Source organism: Perna viridis, chromosome 13 (assembly GCF_037379345.1).
Source record: "Perna viridis isolate PV_CMFRI_1.1 ecotype Kerala chromosome 13, ASM3737934v1, whole genome shotgun sequence".
NCBI classification, from domain to species: Eukaryota; Metazoa; Mollusca; class Bivalvia; order Mytilida; family Mytilidae; genus Perna; species Perna viridis.
The window spans coordinates 11310439-11334918 of NC_142457.1; the positions used below are offsets into that span (position 1 = coordinate 11310439).

The 24480-nt window shown below is 33.1% G+C and overlaps 1 protein-coding gene across 4 annotated transcripts in view; it reads left to right on the top strand.

Moving 5' to 3' along the window:
• Positions 1-12830: 12830 nt before the first annotated feature.
• Positions 12831-24480, top strand: part of LOC148599567 (electroneutral sodium bicarbonate exchanger 1-like) — a 43547-nt gene continuing 31897 nt past the window's right edge. For 3 of the 4 annotated variants that reach the window (XM_088557490.1, XM_088557492.1, XM_088557493.1), the window contains exons 1-3: positions 12831-12932; positions 23501-23641; positions 23881-24000. In XM_088557490.1, the coding sequence (XP_088413616.1) occupies positions 23554-23641; positions 23881-24000 (208 nt within the window). In that variant the 5' untranslated portion in view covers positions 12831-12932; positions 23501-23553. Of the gene's footprint in view, positions 12933-22151; positions 22462-23500; positions 23642-23880; positions 24001-24480 lie in introns of those variants that run through there. The other variant, XM_088557491.1, reaches the window with a different exon arrangement.

Consider the following 24480-nt stretch of genomic DNA (forward strand, 5'->3'; position numbering starts at 1 on the left):
ATGTGGACGCGTATAAATTGATTTTATTTCTTTCCTAAAGATCCTTCTTTGTGTAAATTTAAGAGCGAAATCTCCCGTTTTAATTATACGACGGAAATAACTTGCGGTCGTATAATGTTATGGCACAGTCGTCGTCGTCTGGGGACACTTCGTTTCCGTGCGATAACTTATAATAAGTTGCGGTTGACGAATTGTTCTGAAATGTTGATATGATTTTACCAACAACTTAGAAGATTCCTATTTAATTTGGACTTTGTTTCCCTTGCCACTTTAGAAAAAAGGGGACAAAAAAAGGGTAACAATACGTGTTTTATCAAAACCAACGTAGATTGTTTTTTGTTGTTTTTTTTTGTTTTTTGTTTTTTTCGATTTAATTATTCTATTTTTAATGTGTTCTTTATTTAATTCGGGTAAACAAATGTACCCCAGATTTTATGTTTTTTGGACCGTTTTCAAGTTACAGGGGGTCAAATTTGGGCAAAATTTTCATAACATTTTTTTTTCGAAATTTTTCATTCCATTGGATTCTTCATTGGATTCCTCATTAATAATCCTGCCTGTATTTTTCAATCAGATTTCGGATATCTTTTATGGTTTTCGAGTTATAAGGGGTCAAAAAGGCCACACCAGAATAAATCATTTGTTTTTGTTTTTGGTGCGATCTTATAGCTAAAATAATTGTCAAGAGGTAATTAAGACGATCATGAAATACATTAATTTTACAATATTTCACTAGCGAATGTGCAAGTGCATGTCTACATAATTCAAAATACATCGATACAGACACGCTGATCCCGATTTCACCAGGGCATGATTGCATATGAACAGACAGGAGTCAGCCCATGGGGGGGGGGGGGGGTGTTTTCCTTTGTGCTGTTTTCTTTTCGACATTTGTTTAATTATTTTATCAGATTCGCTAAAATTGTTTTTTTTTAATTCATTACATCCACAGTCGTATTAATTCAATCTTGTCGTAACTTTTCAATACTTTGTTTTTAAAATTGACCTTTAAAGAGTTTTTACGTCGCAAAACAGACTGTTACTTTAGAAAAAATACGCTTTGTGACATTTTTGTTAGACACGGTTTTACATTATATATATATATATATATATATATATATATATATATATATATATATATATATATATATATATATATATATGTGTAACCCATTTGTTAAGCCAAAGAAAAAATGAAATGATAAAACCATAGAGGAGGATGGATACATTTGCCTTTTTGAACAATTCATTCGAATTTTGCATGGTGTACGCGATAAAGACCGGGTAGCACGCAACGTGTAGAAAACGTCGGAAAAAAGACAACGTGACATCACAACATGCGTGCGTATCTATCTGCTATTAGACAATAAAACTCATTATTTTTTTTAGAATTCACATGATATTCGGAATATTTATACAGTCCTTTAAGCGTGAATATATTTGGTAAAAATACTATTCGTTGTTATATTTTACAACGGTAAGCAAGAAAGTAGCCGATGGCCAACGTCGAAAAAAATAAGATTTGTGACATAATTGAAATACGGACAAAAAGGCTTATAACAAAAAGACTGATTGAACATTTTATGTATATTTTCATTGGGGTTATATAATAAATTGTCATTATCGTTAATATAAGTCCCGATTAAAAAAAGCTGTTCGCATAACTTTAAAGAAATGTCTAATATTTTGTCTTCAAATCGATTTCTTTCCATTTTTACAATGTCCACATCAAAGGGGAGATATTTATGATATTGTAATACGCTTTGATCTTATCATTACGTCATGAAAAATATGACTTCAGCACAAACTGCTCTTCCCCAACAAGTTTGTCTTATCAAAATACGTCAAGAAACAACTTAGATATGTTGGTGGAATGGGAAGCAAGCATTTCTTAATGTTACCCGTCCACATATGAAAATTGTCGCTCTTGCGATCGAATAGTGCTTTCCCTCCGCAATTTATGGCATCTTTTAAAGATTTATGATTATAATCCTAAAACAGCAACCATTTTCGAACATTTTAATATCTATATTGCCTTTGATAACTCCACATTCTAATAGCAACATTTAAGTTTTTGCAACCAGCCCCGGTTCAGTCGAATATGACACCAACAACGTACGCAACGTCTATATATTTATATAGTTTGAAGGTGCGATTCATCGTTCCGATAAAAAAATCAAGTATTTGGACCATGTGGACTTTTTCCAAGTTATGTGGATGCAAAAAGTAATCAAGGTAACCAAGATCCTAGCAGAAATCAAATGATTGATATCCAGGAACAAAGACCAGACATTGAAAACAGACACACACAACAAAGAACATGAAATAACCAAACTAATACGTACAAAGCAACAAAAGTAAATGAGCAACTCGGATTCCCCTAAAAACTGGGAGCATGGACTAGATGAACCGGTAGGGTAAGCGTTCTCTTCTTTTTTTAAAAATACCCGCCCAGCTGCTAATAAAAATTCAAGTAAGGGGTAGACGAAAGAGGTAAGGAAAACTATAACACATTGAACAAATCGGTTCTCATAGTGCATATGGATAAACCATAACGAAAACACGTATTTATAACAATAAAATTACTTCCATTTTGATAATAAATGAAACATTAAAAGCTTACTTTTTACCATTTGAAATTAGGACGTGTTATAATAGCAATATGCACTACCACGATTAATTTTTACATTAAAAAAACAACAGGATCGTCTCCTGTCTTTTAATGTATTTTTGTTTGTTTGTTCGTTCGTTTGTTTGTGTCTCTTTGTAAAACAACAAATGCAAGCGAATCCCTTTCAAACGCCAAACTAAAATAACCAATAAACATCATTAAACAAGATACGAGAACTTGTAAGGTCTCTGACTTTCTGTATATGTATCAATTGTTTTACTAAGAAGGTTGAAAACGGTCTATATTTAAAATCATTTCCCGATAAATCGCATGTTAGTCTCGTTTGACCATGAATCCTCAAATTTTTACTTTTATCGTTCAAATCCTAGCAATGATAAATGCTTGCAGTAATTTACAAATTTACAGTTATAACTTTAGTATGATTGGACGAATGTCTAGATCTGTTATAAAAGGGTCAGCACAATTATAAGTATTGATTATTGTTTAATCATGGTTTTATTTATTGTCTGTCACTCCTATGGACACATTATAGTGTCCAGTGGACATTTATGGGATGTGATGTTAGCGCTTACAGTTTAATGCATCTATATATTTTCTTGCAAAAATTCGAAAACAAATCAAAATGATATAACTGTAAACACAACTATATGATAAGTACGACTTACTATTTAAAATAATTTCAATAAATTATTTTTTCTATTTGATTATCCCAAAAACAAAATTTAATATTAATATAAATTTAATGCTCATACATAGAGCAGCTTGTTGTATACGTGGGTTTTCAAGAATAGACTATTATATATTTCATAGCAAAATAAAGCAAATCATAGGAAAACAAGGGTCGAGCAACTTAGCCTCCTGTGGCGGAGCCCTATGGTTCCTACTCCGGGAGAATACCACAGTAGGGTTCTTTAACGTGCGAGAAAAACCTGACCGCAAACCATAGTGGTGCACCGTGTTGGGAAAGATGCCACGTTCCTCGCGCGTTAAAGAACCCTACTGTGGTATTCTCCCGGAGTAGGAACCATAGGGCTCCGCCACAGGAGGCTAAGTTGCTCGATCCTACCCATCTCTCCCTATTTCCAATGGCAATCAAAATTTGTCGACCCCATTGTCCGTGTGTCCCATCCCTTTTTCATTTCATCATTATTTCATGTTCATTTTATCATCAATTTCATGTTCATCGTCTGAATATAGCTGAAATATTGCTGCTCGGACGTTCAACCCCAACAAACAAACAAACAAATAATATATATGATTGCTTTTTTCATGAATTAATTAGTCAGAAACATGTGTTCTTCATTTGTTATCAAAACAAATGAAAAACATATTTCGCAATTTTTCTGTGTACATGTATAAGAAACAATGTATAATCAATGTTGTTATATTCATGGAAAGAGATAATATCAAAGACGTCAAGCGACAGAACCCACAAATAATTACATTAAAACACGATTAAATTCCTGCTAAAATATCGGAATACTGAAGTAGAAGGAAAATTAATCGGTTATCTAAATCAAAGTACAAGTCCATAACGTAAAAACAGGTAACGACCTAATTACACGATGTGGATAGAAAAAATGAAATGTAATTGCAGATAATACACTACAAACAAAAATATACTAAAGCAATAGATTGTTAGTAATAAGAGCCCTTTATTATCCATGTCGGTAAGCTGTATTATTGTTGCCAGACGTTCACTGGATTAAATTCACTTGCAATATGACGGGTGCCGCAGCGGAAGAGCGCTGTATTATTGTTGTCAGACGTTCACTGGATTAAATTCACTTGCAATATGACGGGTGCCGCAGCGGAAGAGAGCTGTTTTATTGTTGCCAGACGTTCACTGGATTAAATTCACTTGCAATATGAATTTCCATGTTCGGCTATGTATTTGGATATTAACGTATTTAACAGCCCCATTGTTCACGCATTGTTATTTTTTGCCGATATTGCGAAAAAGAAACAATATATCGACGACACCCAACTTGTGATGATGACAGTAAAACATCTGAAGTGACAAATTAACCATAGGCTGAATAATACCCCCGATACAGAAACTTTTTTGACAGTATTTTCGCCCTAACGAGAAAAATAATTTCTGACATAAAATAAGAAGTAGTATCTAATGACTCGGTTATATGGGGGAAATCATTATTTTCTGTCATATCATAAGTCAGTCTAATTAAATGTTTTATTTATTGTTTTATTTATATTGTTTATATACTTTAAGACACTCCTTTGGTCAGTTGTGGTGTCCAAGGACTTTTATGGACTATAAAATGATTTATAGACCGGACATTTTTCTCACATATCAATTTTTCATTCGTGAATGCCAAGATTGTTTTACATATATTCATTCATTGTAAATATCACTTTTCAAGTTAAGATAGCGTTTGAAGTATTTTAGTACAAAAAGTAATAATCTGTCACAATCGTTTTTAAAAAAAGCTTTAATTTTGTTTCTTAATATCAAGATTGTATGTAAGAATATGTAAGAAGGTAAGAATAAAGACTTGCATGGCCATGATGATTTGATGTGAATGGGCATCTTATGACTTCATTTATATTTTGTGCAAAGATGTAATTAAATAAGTAATGTAAACGGAAAATAGCGCCTACAATATTCTACAATAACAAGTAGTGTCCGAAATGATCATGTGAATATAAAACATATGTTTTATATATGTTTGCAATATGTAATATACGAGGAAAAGGTACTAGCTCTTCTAGAAGATATGACAACATTTTATTGAGAGTACAGCAAGATTTTTTTTAGTATCATGTCTTCATTAACATTGCACCTATCGTTTTTCTTATGTGAATTTTAGAAGTTTTAGTGTAACAGTCTTTAATAGTCTGAAAGATCGCAAGTATTAAAAAAAAATTATTATTCCGTTAGAACAAAGGTATACTATAGGGTTATATAATGGGCTTTTTCATATTGGTCCTGAATTATGTCCAAGGACAGACGTATTGTACAATGGATAGCTGTATAGAGCCGAGGCAATGCAGAGGCCAAATACAACTATCTGAGGTCCAATTCGACTTGTTCGAGGATATAAAACAGACCCAATATGAACAAAATCTATGGCACTTATTTTAACCATGTTTAAATATACTGTAGGGATTTTTCTGTATGAATTCTGTAATAATGAATAAATTATAGATATACTGTTATTACTTAACTACAACAAAAAACCTACTATATCATTTTGTTGACATCCGAAAGTAGAATATTAATACTGAGGCTGTCCGTATTGGACTTGTTTTTCCATATCAAACCTGTTTTCTTCTAAAATTGAGATTCTTTCTCCGTATTGGGCCTGTATTTCTGTATTAGTCCAGTTATTGATTCTTTACATATACATGTAGTATAAAACGGACAATTTTAATCATATTACACAAATTAGTGTACAATAAAACATGTAATTCCTGCTAGGAAGCATTCGACATTCGAATGGCAAAATTTAGAATTCATTAAAATATCGCCATAAAAATATTACATATATATTGATTTTATTTTTTATGGTTACATTTAGACCGAACTTAATTTACATATTAATATTTTTAAATCAAGGCATTCATTACATCATAATTTAAAATTTTCTCGTTTCTAAATGACGCGTAAATAATGATATTTCAAGCAACTTTGTCGAATATATACAATTTTCCTAAAAAAATGAACAAATTTCATTTGGTCTCTGATAAATATTAAAACTCCATCAAAAATGCAACTAATTATTTGTATTCGTGTATGTGTATAGGTCGGAACATGTTTTGTAAGAAATTTTGTGGGTATCCGTTTCCGTCTTCTTGTTAAAGTTAATTCGTGCGTGTATTTATAGATTCGTTTATTCTGCATGCCCTTAGTTATATTTCAGAAAAATTGTATTGCCTTCGGATCAAAATATTGGTGTGATTCACTCGTGGAATAACAACAATAATAGAAACCTAAGAACACAATTACTTAAGAGACTGTCCATGTAGAAACCAGATAGATCCTAAATTATTGGTGGCACAAGGTAAATTTTATCCCACCAAAATCTTTGATTCAGTGTAAGGTTAAGATCATTATGATGAGAAAAAGAACAGTTTTTTTGTATCAAAAGTGGATGAGCTAGTATATGTTCTAATTTCACAAACAAATTAACTACATTATGAACAGTTCAAAGAATCATTTCCCTCTATTTTGAGTTTTGTACTGCTTTCTATATAATTCATTTCATTCTTATCATTTCAGAAAATAAAAAAAAACATTTATTTTTAGAAGACATGACCTAAAATCCATGAAAATGTTTTGAAAACAAAATTTGACATGTGTTACCAACTACCTGGGTCTTCCATAGAAATCCACTTAAAAGACACAGAATAACAGTTACATCAAGAGAAACCAAGCCTTATTAATAGTGAAGGGCAATTACTGGTTTAGCGATGGTAGGCCTTTTAATCCAAGAAACATTTACGTTCTTATCTTGTGTATAAACCTTTAAATACTTTACAAATCCCCTGAGCGGTTACGGAGGAGCTGCGCTTACACATGGACAGGCGAACTGACGAACAGACAGACAGGCAGGTTGATTCGTATATACACCAAAAGATCGTTTGTGGGGTACAAAAGATGGAGGATACCTTAATTTTACCTTGAAATGATTCATAATACAACACAACATAAAATTAAAGTTATATTAGTGTTAAACATTATTTGGGAAGGAGTATAAAACAGAAAATAATTATAAATCCTTTGAGCGGTCAAGGGTTAGTTACGCTTACACATGGATGACGAACTGATGAAGAGACAGACGGGCACGACGATTCCTATATACTCCAAAACATCGTTTGTGGGGTACAAAAGGTGGAAGATATCTTAATTTTAGCTTTAAATGATTAATGATGCAAAATGAAAAACTAAGACTGGTTATGTAATCAGTTACTGTTACTGAACAAGAAATAAAACTGAATTCGGTGAGTTTTTGACATGCATAAATCACCTTCTGTCTGATTTTAGAGAGGCTGCTATTTAATTGTCCTACTGATTAAGACTAACTTGTTCTACATCAGTTGATAATGATGTTTTCAAAAGTATATTTCACTCTCTCTAGGTTGTTGTTGAATTGTTCGGAAACAGACCGAAAAATATAATGAATTTGACATAAATATATGTTTCAGAAATCCATATACTAGTATTCTATTAATAGGCTCTCATGATCAGTGCATGGACAAGATATTTAAAGTATCGCGGAAAAAAGGGTTGCTTGATAGTTCTCGTGCCCTACATTCACCTTAAAATTGTACAGGTAATACTGGTATATTACCACACCATAAATCATATTTTTGAATTATATATGATTCAAAAACACCATGATGTATTACAGTTTGAAAATCATTTTAACATTTATGAATTTAAAGGTTTCATAAAATGATGTCCGGTGTGGCTTTGTAGTAGCATGTAGCATGCTCTCCCCGAGTACGGCAATCGTAAGTTAGATCTGCGAACGGGTCATACAAAAAATCCTTAGATTTGATATTCATTACTTCTGCTTCCGTGAGCTAGCACAATAAAAATCCGGGTGCAAAATTAGTACACAAAACAGTGTCTGTTTGAATATTGAATGTCAAACGTCATGAATTAGTACGTGAAATATCTACCAACGGCGATCTCCTCTTACTTTCCACCAATCATTGATCGGCGAACATTATCTTTCAAGTTGAAAAGCTGAATGATATTCCCTGCTATTCTGAGCCTTGATTGAAAATGCTCGTGACTTTTTAAACACCGGGTGGTGATTAAATTTCAGCGTGAGCTTTCCCTCAATTTTACAGTACCGTGTTTTCTACAGATTTCTTGGGAAAACAGATTCTCCTCCAGTGCTCTCGGGGATTACAAGATTCTCCAATTTCCATAGTTAAATTGTAGATTTAACCCACTCGCTGAACCTCGTGGAGAAACTCTAGAGGGAAGGAGAATTTATATGTAACTGATTATAACAATATGATGTTAAAACTGTACAGTAGGTAATCTCAAGCGCGAATGTCTCACATTTCTCTGTTGTATATTTCTTTTTACATCTTGTTACTCATGCCTCTTCTTTTGTCTATTTTTTCTCTCTCTTTATTTACTCTTTTTATCACAAAAGCTACTTTTGTTATCAACTGTCAATTCTTACGAGGTACCATTTCAACTGTACACGTACATACGTTCCGCTCCAATTTGCAATGATTAAAAGAATCTAGGCTTACACTTACACAACTTGAACTATGTTGCTCGTAGATTCAGGTCATTGATCAGAAAATTCTACAGTCGAAGTTAGGATCTCATATACATGTATTTAACGTCAGTTACAAATATGATACCATTTCTCTCTATCATAAATTATTCTTTCCTTTTCACCGTGGCATAAATAAAACCAACTCGCACGGAAGGTGTTTAACAGGTAGGAGTAGCTACCTAATCTGGTTCCCTGGTCAATATCATAAGCGACCATAGGATCGCAAAAAATAGTGACTCAGGTCATCAGCGATGGATATGAGTAAATTTCCGTTTATGAAGAGAAACTTGTGGAACCAAAATATTACCCGAGATGTCATCTTCGAGAAGACCTGAGCTCATCTTGTGTTAAAGAGGGTAGACCTAAGGTAAGGAACGCAACTCTTACAAATCATTGGAACGTTTGTATTCAGCATTTTACATCAATCACGTGTAAGCATCAAAGTAGCTTGGATTTATTTCATTCTGTCATTAAATGAAAACTTAATAGGCTGTGATGAAATTGAATATGATACAAACATACCACAGATTTCAAAAGGTGTGTTCCTTGCCCTAGGTATATCTCCTTAAATAGTGTGTGTGTGTGTGTGTGTGTTTTATTTATTTATTTTTTTTTTTGCTTGTTTATTTGTTTACGTTTATCATCCTTTCTGTTGCTTTTCTTATTTTCCGTCTGTTGTCTGTTTACGGTTTCTTGTTTTTGTTTTGTTCACGGATATTTTCACTCGTTAATAAGGTCGACATTTCTACTTCGTCTTTCTTGTGTATTTTACCGTTATTACTAGACATTCATTTTTTTCTAGTTGTAGATTTCGTGATTTTTATTTGTATCTCTTCATAGATAATTATATGCAGATAAACTTGTTAACCTTATAAAGATTTTGTCTATTTTTTTGTATGTTGATGACCTTTTAAAGTATTCAGAAAGTGTCATTTATTGTACTTGAAAAAAACAATTTTATTATTTGCGTAATGTTAAAGTTCATGAATTTTAATTATGGAAGATGTCATTGTGTTCTACATATGTCAGAGAGCTGTTTAAAAGAGTGATTGCTTTATTTGTGTAGCATTTTACGATTTTGCTATGTCTTGTAAGAAGGATTTAAGATCCAATGGCATCTAATATGTGATATTTAACTGTTCCAGAACAGAAACGCGTGCTGTGACTTGTGTGCTGTTTTCGTAAACTTTGTGTATAATTTTGCTTTCTGTCAATAAGGCCCAGAAAAGAGCTTAAAATTTCATGAAATGCGAGTTTGATTCAGTGTTATCGGCTAGAAAATGCCTTTCGATGTATTTTATCAATATACTATGTACTGGTGTCGTTATAGAACTGATAATTCTAAATATATTTACTGTATCTTTTATTATTGTTCGTCAATGCTACATATCTAATGAACATGAATCATCTAGCAAAAAAGCATATTTTGTAAAAATCAAACATAAATACAATTTAGCCATACTAATTCAATCGATTAAAATACATTTTGACCTATACGAAAATCAAATTTAGACATTTTATTTATGGAATGGACATTGAAGATAAATTAGCAAAAGATATTTGAGGTGAAGTAAACACTCTGAAAATATGAGTTATTTCTCTTTTAAAGATAACTTGAGTAAATTTAATGACTTTTCCCAGCTCCCATTCGTAAATGGACTGGTACTTCTATATCGAAAAAACAGTACACATGTGTTGTCTGCCAACATGTATTAGGCATTTGTAGTAAATGTATCAGGATTTGTACGAAATGTATTAGGGATTTGTACTAAATGTATTAGGAATCTGTACAAAATGTATTAGGGATTTGTACTAAATGTATGAGGATTTGTACAAAATGTATTAGGGATTTGTACTGAATGTATCAGGAATTTGTACAAAATGTATTAGGATTTGTATAAAATGTATTAGGGATTTGTACAAAATGTAATAGGGATTTGTACAAAATGCTTTTCTCTGTATATTAGTATTATTCACAATGCTGGAAATTCCAACTTTTAATGCTTATATAAAACACGGTTTCTCTTCATTTTTAAATGTTTATTAAAAGTTGTGGTATCGTTATCAGCGACGTCACCATAAGGAAGGTTCTAATTGGTTTTATTCCTTACTCGGTCAGCGGCCACCCCCGTTTGTTGCACGCATAGGGGACCACCGTTTTGTTCTGAGCAGGCCTTGCATTTTAAACTTGCGGGGTCAAAATATTTACTTTTGAAATTTTGCGTGTCAAAAAAAAATTATTTTCCCCCACATCGGACCATGATTATGTTTTCCCTTTCATTGTATTTATATAAGTATCTGGAATGAAGTAAGGAAAATTAAATTTATTTTCTAAGAGGTGTAGGACAAAACATTTATTTTTCACTTTTTTTCAGGGCTTGTCTGTCCCTCCTGTAAATCAAATGGTCGCGTTCCCTTATATATTGACCCAATCAGGTGGTGACGAGTGTGATACTTAATCATTATGCAGTGTCAGACGATATACCTAGCAACTACTATTCTTTGTAAGAATCATGCAAATTGTATAAAATGTTATACACCAAAAAAAAAAAAAAAAAAGAGAAAAAAAAAAAAAGGCTACATATTTTTATTCTTGTGATCAAGTTGTTTTATAGGTCTATATGATGCAATGTGTAATTATTCATTCCAATTTGTCTGCTCTCAGGAGATAATCCAGATGGTTACGATTGTATTTTAGTGTCATTTACAGAGTTACCTCCTTCAATTTTGAATTCTTTAGTATATTCCATATATTTTTTTCAATCTTTTTATCTCCTATGAACAAGGGTTACAGTGTATATGAAGAGCCGCATGCAACTTTCTGTTAACTATGATATTTGAAACAAAATATCAAAAATAAAAATATGTAGGCTTTCCAACCATGAATCATATTTTGCATGATTCTTATGTTAATTGCTGCTTAAGTGACAATTGCTATAATAAAATATCAATTAATTGACAATTACATGTTTGTACATGTATTTTTCGTCTCGTTAAAATATGATTTATTCAGATAAGTAAGCTGACATGTCGGTAAATATTGTTATAGTTAAGAATTGCATTAACAGAATACCACTAATATGACTTCTATTGGGAGTCATACTATCACATGTATCTATAATACAAGAATGTAATATGAATTTAAGTGTCATACTAGATAATGAATAATTAGGGTAATGGGATGGTAACAAGAAGAAATTCAGATCTTGGCAATTGCTTGCGTCTTGCAGTAAATGCAAGAGGTACTACCTCACGAAAGCTGTATTATGCTTCACTCCATGCTAGATTCACCTATTTATTCATCTTTCAATTTCAGAGAAAACCTTCGCCGATCAATGATTGGCGGAATAAGTGGAGAATCGCCGTTGGTAGAATTCGAGGAGACTACCGTTGGTAGAATTAGAGGCCGTTTGTCCAACAACATAATTACAGTAATGCGCCAAAATTCATGACAATATGAAAAAAGGTAAACTTAATTAGAAAAGAAATAACTGCCATTCACTTAAAGACACTCGTGCACTGCTTCATTTAGTTGTGATTTCCGACTTTTTCTATTTTAATTTCCCTAAGCTTTTTGCTGAAGTTATTTCCCAATATCACAGCACCCATAATTGAAATGTGGCAGTGCCATCAATTCGTTGTAGTGTAGCTGTCTCTAGATCTATATAGAGATATATGTAAAATCTTGAAATTCCATCCATTTTACATGTTCTGCCATTTGTAACTGTTTAAAAATTCAAAAATTGCAAATTAGAGAAAAGTTGTAAATACCGCGGCTAACCGAAGGCTATATTAAATGTACACAAAATCCATCAATAAAAGTGAAAGTTTGTTAGATTTGTATGTCAGTCATGTGACCCAGCCATTGTCATGTGACTTCATTCAATATATAGCTTGACAGCGTGACATTTTGGTTAGATTATATATACATTTATGTCATAATAATATATGTATAAATTATAATATTGCCTTAAATTAATTCTTTTTCCTTTTGTTCTTTGAGGAGTGCGGACTTACTTCATTTTCTACAGGTAGGCTGAATATTTACATAATCATAGGAGATTTCAATACGGTGATTTGAATAGTTGTACAATTTACTATATTTTGAAAAAGCTCGTGGGTTTTTACAATTGTACTTTAAGATTCGTCTTTTAATTTTTTTTCATTTCTTTCTCATAAAAACTGTGAGAAAATAAAACGATTTGAGATTTTTGAACGATTTCTCCAAAAGTATCGTTCACGTGTAGTTACTATTATTGTTGTTTTAAGGGTATAAGAGATTTAAAGTAGAAAGCATGTGGTTTAAAAGGATGGTGACTTCCTCTGAAATGAAAGTTAGGAAAAGACGAAATTAAATTATATATTCGTAATGGTAAAAACTGTTCAAAATGAGTTTGAGAATGACGAATTAAAGGGATGAGATGTCTTTTGTTTAACAATATAATACATATATGTTTTGTTACTTCCAATGGAATTTATGACAGTTAAAGATAACAAAGCTAACACAGTGCATTTGTGAATTCGAATAAGAGAAAAAACCACAAAATATGTATACGAAAAAGGTTTGATTCTCAGAACATCTACTAGTATCTGAAATTGTATCCTTATACTAAGTCGTCCCCAACGCTAAAAGGAACGTTTGTTTGTTAGTTTGTTGTGGTTTAACGTCCGAGCAGCAATATTACAGCTTTATTCAGACAATGAACATGAAATGGATGATATAATGAACATGAAATGAAAAAAAAGGATGGGACACAAGGACAATAGGGTCGACAAACTTTGATTGCCGGTAGAAAAAGGGGGATGGGCAAGGAGCTTTATGCGTGGGACTACATGTATTTGTAGCCTCAAACCTCAAGACGTGCTTCAAAATAAGACGGAACATATTTTTCAAAGTAAGAGAAAACTAATACGTGAAAAATATATATATAAAACAAATCTACTTTTCTGTCCTTTTTTCTGTACGCTAGAAGTTTAGACTAAAATGCCAGTTATTATAACACCGGTCAGTCGGTAGCACGGCGAGATGAGTAGTCTAGTAAAGATTTACCAGTAATAAGATTACAAATAAATATGGTGTTAAAATCTGACTTATCTACAATCGGTATCGGATCTGACTAAAATCATTCACAATGGTGTTGGTCTGTCTTCAGAACCATAAAGTTTGGTACTTTGGGTCATGCACTTTCAAGCATGTTTAAACTTAGGGACATATCATTTCTGATTTGATAAAGCAGTCCAAGACGTGCAGGTGTGGACTAAACGAGCGAAAAATACAGGGAACAAACAATATCAGGACCTCAAAGCCAACAAACATTTAAATAATGTAAAATGTGCTCGAGGTCAGGTTGCTAAAACTGACCACTAAGCGCTTCAATGCTGTTGATGATACATCATTAAAGAATATGTAATCTTGAACTCGTAAACACTGAATTCAAAATTGAAACGCTAAACGGGTAAGTCAATTTTTATTTCATGGAAAGCGATATAATACCCAGTCCTAGGATATTTTATTATGTGCAGCTTTTTTGTCAAAAACGGTACAACGGCTGTATGCGTCTTAGCTAGGAAAAGCATAAGTTACACCGCTTTAGTTGTGATATATAGTGATCATTGTGTCCGTCCATATTTCCGTAAAACTACCAATCACGGGCACTTGATATTTTAACAGAATCGACGTATAGGCATGTCATGTCTTAGTCCTGATCCGATTTCAGTACGAACTTCTTTTACACTAGTGCGACGACTTTCTTTAGTTTTTACCATATGGTTCCTGAGGTTAGGAGAGGGAGATATCTTTTAATGAACTTAGCTCCGGTGATTCTTTGTGTCCAAACTCCGGTATGGTTCGTCCCAGGTAGACATTCGTTTTCTCTCTTATTAATTCTAGAACAGAATTCGTTGTATACAGGGTTGAAATTTTCCTATATGATCATTTTGTTAGCATATTTATTTTACTATAGTGGCGTTCTGTTACATTCAAGCTCAATGATTTTATAGTTCTAATCGAATACTGGTATCCTAATTGGCAAGCAAAATGCGGTCCTATACAAACTAGCGGAAGTTAGGAGTGACATAAAAACTTGATAATAAAAAGATAAAGAAAATGTGAATTTAATGCTTTTTCAAAAATTTAAACAGGATTTTCCTACTTCTAATATCAGGGGGTTGAAATGATAAAGAAATGGACACACTTATAATTGACCTTTAAATATATGACGTCAGCGGAAGGAAATTCAAAGTATAAAGTATAGTTTTTGGATGTTTTAAGTCTTTTTATTCGCACTATTATCACGAAGCTCTAAACTTACCATAACTGGTTAAACAGGTGCGCGTAGTATAATCCCGATTTTCTAGTTTACTACACTTTAGAATTAATATTTATGAGAGCATAATTTTTAACTAAAACACTTTTTATGTTTTGTTGTAATTTAATAGAAATTTTGGGTTTCTTTTGTGTAATGCAGTACATTTTACGTAAGTGAAAACCGCTAAGTACGTACGTTGTATGAGACAAAGATATTAACATATAGTATTTGAAAATCTATTATTGTACAACGTTTTAGTTTAATACCCCCCCCCATTCCCCAAAAATAAAAATTAATCAAGAGACTTTCACGATTTGTTCTGTTTTTCGGGTAGTATTATTAACACATAACCGGCCTACCACTATTAAAATTAAGAAGGAAATGTATTTATTTTGACATGACCGTTGATAAATTAAATTAGTCCCACCCTGATGCAGCTTCAGATTCATCGACAAGTTATTCAACATGAACAGATGTATACGTTTCCGGTTGAGAAAAGTTTACAATATGATCTTATGTAACAGCCAGGTTTTTTCTTTCTATATATCATATACACCTGCAATATTTGTATAATACCAGAGGCATGCTGCTGAGGTCGATGCATATTGTAGAAATATAGGAAAACAATGTACAATTGACGTTAACAATTTACTCATATATATATTGTAGGATGAATCATGCAAAAGCTGTTGTTTCAAAATATACGAACAAATGTATTTTTCATTCATTCTTTCTGATGGATTGCAAAACACGCGCATAAATCGGTAGAAATGTTAATATGTTAACCTAGAGGGTTAACCGTGTGAAAATGTAACGAATCTGTACAAATCTGCGCACGAAATGTGAAAGGTTCATGCAAACATTGGAAAAAAACACGTTGTCTATAGGCAGTTTTTTGGAATGATACAAAATGCACATGTAGGAGTGACATAAAATGTACTTGAAGCTTTCGGAAACAAAGCAAAACGTTATAGTGTTTGAAATATACAATTAGGTCATTTCTTCATGAGTGCAAAACACCGTAAGCTCAAGCACTTCATGCATCTATTCAGAAGTTGGCAACGCTCTGATACATTAATCGATATGACTAAAATGTGAGGACATTTTTACTTGAAGGAAGAAATATATATATGTACAAAACTTACACTCTTTGCCGGATTTTATCTTAAAATAGCAGGAAATTGCAAAAAGCGGAAACTCACTGCCCTCCCTTTCGGAGCACCTGAGTTAACTCTAGTTTTGTTTTTTTTATGTAATATATTTTTGTTTTTGTATGCTACGGTTTGTGCTCCCAGTTTTGTATTAATTATCTTTCGTTTGTATATTCGGTATTACTGCCTATTCTTTTTAAAAAAAATAGCATTACATTTTCCTTCATGGTTCCATTTGGAACATTCATGGCTTTATCATAGTTTTTCAAAATATGTGAAACAAATTTTAAAAATAATTCACGTTTATATGGTCGGCGTACGTATAGAACGTAAAGCGTATGGAAAAAGACATAAATATCTGTTCTACAAGATTGTCCTTAGCTTGCAATCGGTCAATACATCCCAACTACTTAAGCTCAATCTGCCCCTAGTTCATTTATTACTATGCATCACATACAGACATGTACATGTATAATTCAACAAAACAAAGATTACACGAACACCTTCAGGGTCGATGTAAAAAGGTGTCGAAATGACTAATAAAAGGAAGCTATCAACATGGTTAAACATGTGTACTTCAATTCTCAACCGGTTTCCATGTAATTTATAAATATATCATTTATTTTTACATTAATAGACGTAAAAGTAGAGTGATTCATTCCAGTTTGTTGTGGTTAATTATAAAATAGATAGAATTTAGAATTTTATGTGTTGTTAATAAACAGCTGCATTTAAGTACCAGCTTGGGCGGCTATGGTAATCCCCCCCCGCAGTAGTGCTAGAGGTTGTCTGGCAAGCTATTTTCTGACTTGGTGCCATGAAGGAACGGAATTCCAACCTCTCACGTTGTGTTGTATGAGTAATTTCACCACATATCTCTATCACTCTGACAATTGTAGTTGGTGCATTTCTTTGCTTTAACTTCAACTGGTACGTGTAACTGTGTTATATTATTATGTACTTGGTGTATAACGTCAAGTCAAATTTAATGCACCATTCGATTCGAGAATTCTTTATTATCCGTTGATAGCTGAGTAGTCTGTGCTCGTATGTGGTTTGATACTCTTTATTAATCCAAGTAGTTTTTGCTTATTTTGTTATTGGGGGCTTTATGCTCTTCAAATATGATGCATCTGAATAATCCAAGATCAGCGACAGCGGGCGTTGGGGACTAGGATGAAATTTAATTTGAAATATCATTGAAATGGCAAGACAGGCCATTAGAAAAATAAAAAGGCAGGATCTATTATTGTCCTAATACGTATTATTCAAGGACATTCTATACACCAATACGGCCCTCATTAGCATGGGAAATGAAATGGAAAGGACATTACCAGCCTTTGTATTAAAACATTTTCTACAATGTAGGTGAATAAAGCTTTGGATTTTGACCAAGTGATATATAAGCGATGACTGTTTAAACGCAAATTTCGATTATCAAATAAGATACCAATTAAGCGACCCTTTCTTCGAGGATTTGGTTGTCCCTCTTGACTGACATCGATAACCTTTTGAGGAAGTTCGGTTGTTTGTGTTATACTGATGAAGTGATTCATTTACCATATTCATGTTTTTCTCCGCTTGGCGATGCGTGTAGTAGTATTAAGTGTAAGTGTTTGTAAGAATCAGGCAAAATGGGAAAAAAACATGCATGTCAAAACTCCACCGATCTGACGATGTAATATCACTCACGCATACTTTCTCTAGTTGAGAATAACACTATTTAATCTCTGCATCACTGGCTTTGCCCAGAATTTTTTGCAATAGAATGTTGGGAAAAAAATGATGTTTTTGACAGAGTTACCTGCCATTGAAATGTTAATTTTCAGTGCATTTCAATGAAATTGTAACTCAATGGCCCAGCATGATACGGAAAATCTTGTCTTCCTTGATTCTGGTGGTACAAGAAGTCAAATTACACTATCAAAATGATGGGTTTTTCATATCATGTTTTACCCACTGCCTGATTCTTACAGGGACTGACACGACACTTTAAAATTTAAAATCAATACAGTTTGCAATAAAGTGTATAAATGTGGCATTTGTAGGATAGACAGTGGTTGATATTGAAGTTTTGACTCGTACGAATCATTTCTAGTCCATTAGAAATATAACGTAAGGAGTCATACACTCAGTTTCAATTTACCATCCAGACAGGGCGTGCCTATTCTGTTGGTTGAGATTTTCACCTTGGAACATTGACGAAATAGAAAAGTAGAGTCTGTCCTTCATGCTTGGATAAAGTGCTTTGGGGATGCTACTGAGCTTTTGTGTGCGATTAGGAGTTAAATATTTAAGGACAACAAACTGTACCTACAAAGCCCTGTGCATTTCGGTCGAAATAAATAAATATGATTACAACAATCATGGAATGTTGGGCAAAATGATAATCTACGTCTTAGGCAAATATAGCACGATGTCTTCGGGAACATATGTTTGATAATATAAACGTAACAAATTTTGTAGAGAGTGGAGGTTCGCTTTTGTATTTGTATCATTTTGCCAGTTGGGATACAGATGTCCGGGTTTAGACCTTATAAGAATACAAATGTATTTTGTTAATTCTGTGTAATTTGTAAGGTTTTGGGAAAGAGCAATCAAGGGAACCTAGACTCTAGCGAAGAACACCACAAAGAACATAAAATAACTAAAATAATACATACAAAGTAACAAAAGTAAATGGGCAACTCGGACTCCACTAAAAACTGGGAGCATGGGCCAGGTGCACCGGTAGGGTAAGCCTCCTTTACTTTTCTAGAATTACCCGCCGAGTTGCTCATAAAAAGTCAAGGCCGGGGTACACGGAAGTGGAAAGGAAATCTATGACAAGTTGAACAAATCAGTTTTCATATGCAGATGGACACACCGCAACGATCCAAGAGTTCATAATGACGACCATAAAACTTCTGTAGTGATGACTTCAATCTTGTATCAACATAACCCTGTTTTAAGAAGTTTAGCGCGATACAAAATATCTGCAAATATACGGCAAGCTCTGGCATAACGTATGAGTTGTGATATAACTCCATACGCAAGTGCTGAAGGGATGTTACCACAGATGAAAGGAAAGTTGACAATAAGGAATGAAAAGTCATCATCTTGTCGTATAGCTTGGTCAATATTTTTCTTTACCATCGATCTCTAAGGAAAAAATAAGCAAAATATAGCCTGGACCTCCTCTTTTTTATAATTTGAAAGATCAACTTCTAGATATATAGAGATTTGACTACGTAGGTCCATATATTATACATATGTAGAGCCTTTACAAGTTCATTTTTGCTATATACTCTAAAACATGGGATTGTCAACATTCCAAGACGCATTGTGAGCTATGATGAAAAACCGTGGCAGCCACAATGAATGAATCGTTAGTAGTCGGACTTGTCTGACCCCGAATGATATCATATGTTATCTATGAACATTTGCAGTGTTACAAATTTCAAAATACCTGTAACACTATGGCTACATTACTTGTATTACACACGGTAGAGCCTCTTGGTGTTGAATTTGGCTTTTTATTTCAATAGTTTTGGTTTGAATGCTTCTGGTATACAATCAATCTTTCTATGTATTTGACTGTAATGAGAGATTACTCCTCGAAACACGTTTGAAATACTGCTCATTAATGGTTATTTCTCTAAACATGTGTACAGTATATAGTATAGAGATTTCCATTATATATTGTATGAGTGGAATATATGTACTATTTTTACTGTGAATTACTCTAAACACACTGAAACAGATAGTGTACACAACTTATACCCTTTAACTCTTGACTGTTTTCGGGTGTTCAGTGTCATAAATTGTGTGTATTTGGACCAACCACATAAGATAAGCAAGAAATGGAGCTTTGAAAAGGCCCTTAATGTGAAGCCAGACTTTACAAGATTTTTCTTCACAAAACGCGCGACATAAAGTCCCAAAACTTTAGCCCAATACAGTTTCGTGTGTATAGTTGTTACTTATAATCCATATAAGTGAAAAACCCTTTAAAAGTTACGTGAATAAAATTTTGGATACTCCACTTCAGAACAACATGACTATGGCAGTTCTTAGCTACCCCCAGTCGTACCGTGCTTGAGATGCAGCCTTACTCTATTATATTTTCAAAGTCAAACTCAAAGGTTTTCCGTATATTTACATTACACAACCGTTTCATGTGACAGAATTATTACTTTATCAAGTACTTAATGAAATGCTTCCAAGAGCCAGGTACTTACCATTTATATCTAAACTATGCTAAGTAAAAACTCGAGTCAGACGTTATGGTAAATACAATAAGTTCGGAAAAAAAGTTGGGTTTATATACCTGCAGATGTGGGGTATAGGTATCAAGTGATTTAGATGGTGTTGATTGTATGTCATTTACTTGTTCCGACATATTTCTAGCAATTGTGATTAGGTTTTCTGTATATTTTCCCTGTACTTTTAAACATATTTAATCCCGAAAGGGCTCTTATACTTCTAAAATAAATTTAACTAATTTCGAGGGGGTGTCAAGAAGTTCTGTAAATAACTGTTTTCTGACAGGTTCCCCATAATGATTGATTGGTTATATATTGGCTCCGAATACTGTATGATATTTTAAGCGAAAACGGAAAAAGCAGAAAATGGGCTTTAACGCATCAAGTACTATATTAGAACCACAGAAAGCACAGAAAGCTACTCTTAACGATTCTAATTCATAACAAAGCCAAATAACGCGGTCAAGTCAGGAAACGGGCTGTGTTTTGTTTACATACAATTTTTAAATACAGGACGCAAATCTAAACCCCCAGTCAGAACAATGAGGCTATAAATTGTAAAAGTAAATATACGGTATTTATACATACTTCCAAATTTTATCAATTTCTCAGCATAAAAATTTCTTCTCTTGACATTGAGGATGTCTAATTTCACCTTCAAGATTGTTTGAAGGTTGTTTCGTTCCCAAAGAGGTAATAAATCTTAGCCCTTGTGGTTTGTTACGTTTTGTAGTTACGCTTACCTAATTTACACGACTTGCCTCCGAGGTGTATGTCAATGTGTTTAATATAAACGGACTATTTCAAATTTCAAGTGCGTAAACGCTGAGTATTTCCTTTCGTAGTTATTAAAATGCGAGTAAACGCTTTTCCTGGGTTAACAGAATACTAAATGCCTTATTTGTTTAACATCTTGGACATGGACATGTATGTATACATGCATTTAAATCAATAGTATTAGTAGTATAAGGTTGAAAACGACACATGGCAGTAAAGAATGGAATTTTATTTTGACTCTAAATCTGGCACATACATGTTGAAGGAGGCTTATAATTCAAAATAGGTAAATGAATATGGGGGATTTTACTCATTGAAGTTGAGAATTAATTTACTACGTACGCTGAACAATGATACCTGGTGACGCCAACCTCAAGAATTGCTTGGTTAAGACTTATTGCTATTGATAATGAGATGCGAATGACGGGTGCACGCCTAGTACACCTTCCTTCGATCAGCGCCCGATTACTCTCGATATATTTGCTAGCTCTATTTTGGTCTATAAAATTTGAATTCAAATATTTTGGGACTGTATTGAAAAGTTAAGTTGTGAATTTCGTTGTCAATTGTCGAATTGTCATCTGCAAAGGTTAATCTAGTCAAGCAACAGACGTGCACGTGTATTAATTTCCAGTACCGCTAACATAGAATTTCACAAGCAATAATATTTTTTGATCATACATACGTTTGTATTTTAATATCCGGAAGTGCATTACGATCATGTCCTGATCCGATAAAATTAGTCACGCTCTCTAGCTTCCGCTTGATGAAACCGCGGGAGAAATCAAATCTGCAACTATAGACAAAGAAGGAGTGGGGCTAAAAACTGCATGAATAGACATTTTCAGGATGCAGATGAGTAAAAGAACAATCAAAGAAACAATTGTTTATGTAAAATCTGTGAATGACTATCTTTCATTGAAGAAAAGGTCAAAGTTTTCACATCTCGCCGATTATTGATTAATAAATGAGGCAACAGATGTGACAGTAAATGGAAATTTGAAACTGTTACGTTGTTTATTTACCAATGAGAGAGATCGTAGTTTTTATGGAATTTTTTTATATTCAGATGAACCAACTGTGAGTAGCAGACCGATTTTCTTTAATGGGGATAGAAAATGATTAAATGAACAAATTTCAGTTAGCCATTCATTAAATTATGAGATACAAACATTACACATTGATGTCATTTAAAGCTTTTTACTTTTTTGTGCTCATATAAAGTCTGAAATATAAATTAAAGAACTCACAAAAAACTCACTCTGTACCATATGTACAAAAATCTACTGTAAAACTGGCATACAAATTGTATGTACATGTACATCTGTATTATTAGTAAATAGCAACCCACACATGCTTTTTATTTCTATTACACAACTTAACAATAGCATTTTTCTGTGGGCAAAATGGTCATTTGAGCATTATTATGATGAACTTGTTAAAAATTACACTTTCACTATATGTATCTATTAATCAAATATAAATTATCAAGAAAACACATGATGGTTATACACATGTATACTGTGGTAAAATTGCAGTTAAGATACATGAATTCTTGATGAGGATTGAATGTCTGACCCTTACATGTAGGGAAATGAGATGCACATTTTATCTTCACAAACTTGACTTTCGTACAAATTATACATGTACATGTGTATATAAAGTCAGTGTACATATAAGAATGCCTGTGATTTGATAAAAATATTATTGTTCATTTTTCTAATTGGCTTGGATATGAGTTTTCTAAAAAAAATTGTTAAACGATAAAATGAAACAGAAAGTTATAATAGAGGGTTCATCATTGGTAACAGTGTAGTTCAATATTTTTAACCTACATGTAAATCAGGACATACTGAATACATTTTTATGTGCACAGTACATGCTTTCTAGCATACAATTGCAACAACTTGAACGAAAATTATGACCATGTTAAAATTGCAGTGCTTCTAAGTATACTGTTTAAAACATGTAAAATTGTAGTTACATGTAAATGTATTTATTCAGTGGGAATGTACATTGAGTGAACCTTGTTTTTCAGTTTTACTTGGGTATAATTTTCAAAGTTCCAGTTGATCATTATGTAATTTTTCTAAGTACTGTTTTTTTATTATACTTATAGGTTCCCCTGGTAGATGAAGATTTAGTCCCGTAGCCAACCAACTATCTGCCATCATGTCAGACCCCAACATTGAAGAGGGGGTTGTTCGTGACATGGGTGCAACCAGGGTTGACGATGATCAAGATCGTTTGATAGATGGATGTAAGTCTCAAGTTAAAAGAATTTAAAGGCATATTTACGGACATGATTGTGGTATACCAACTTACTCTAGATGGAAGTATACTTCAGACATGATTTTTTTCCCCAGACCTTTTAGCACAGTTACACCTTTTTCAAATCTCTCACCGATTTCTGCATTTTTATTGCCTGACATGTAGGAAAATCGTGTCTGAAACTTACATGTACATGCTATACCTTTTAATTTTGTTTTTTTTCTTTAGCTGAACACAGAACAGACCAAGGTTTTATTGGAGTGAGATTACCAAAGAAACCAAGGCGACCAAAAAGACATCGAAAACACCGCCACTCACAAGAAAAACCAAAAATAGATATAACACCTGGTAAGTATCACAGGCCATGAGTTGACTTGACTTAACATACTCAGTGAAATATATTTATAAAAGTAATGGCATATCTTATACTTTTTCCGTATACACTACTATCTACACAAATTTTAATTTCTCTACTCTCCACACTGGAAACACCATTTCAAAAATTGTCTGTAGTTTAATACTCCTTTCTTTATACCAAGGTATATCTAATGGTTCTGGCAGTTTAATAACAATTCTCAGTTATGGGCAGAAAAAAGTATCGAAAAAGTAACGAAATGGAGCATTTTATCCTAGTTTTTACTTTGATGGAGTCACAGTGGAGGGTGTTAGTGACCCCACTGTGAAGAGTGGAGAAATTAAAATTCTGGTTGACTTTCCGTAAAGGTTACATTGAAAATGTTTGCTTGACCAAATAGAATTTTGTCTGACATTGCTTTCGTTCAGACACATTTGACCATGACTTTATTTTCTTTGTGGGACATTGAGCAG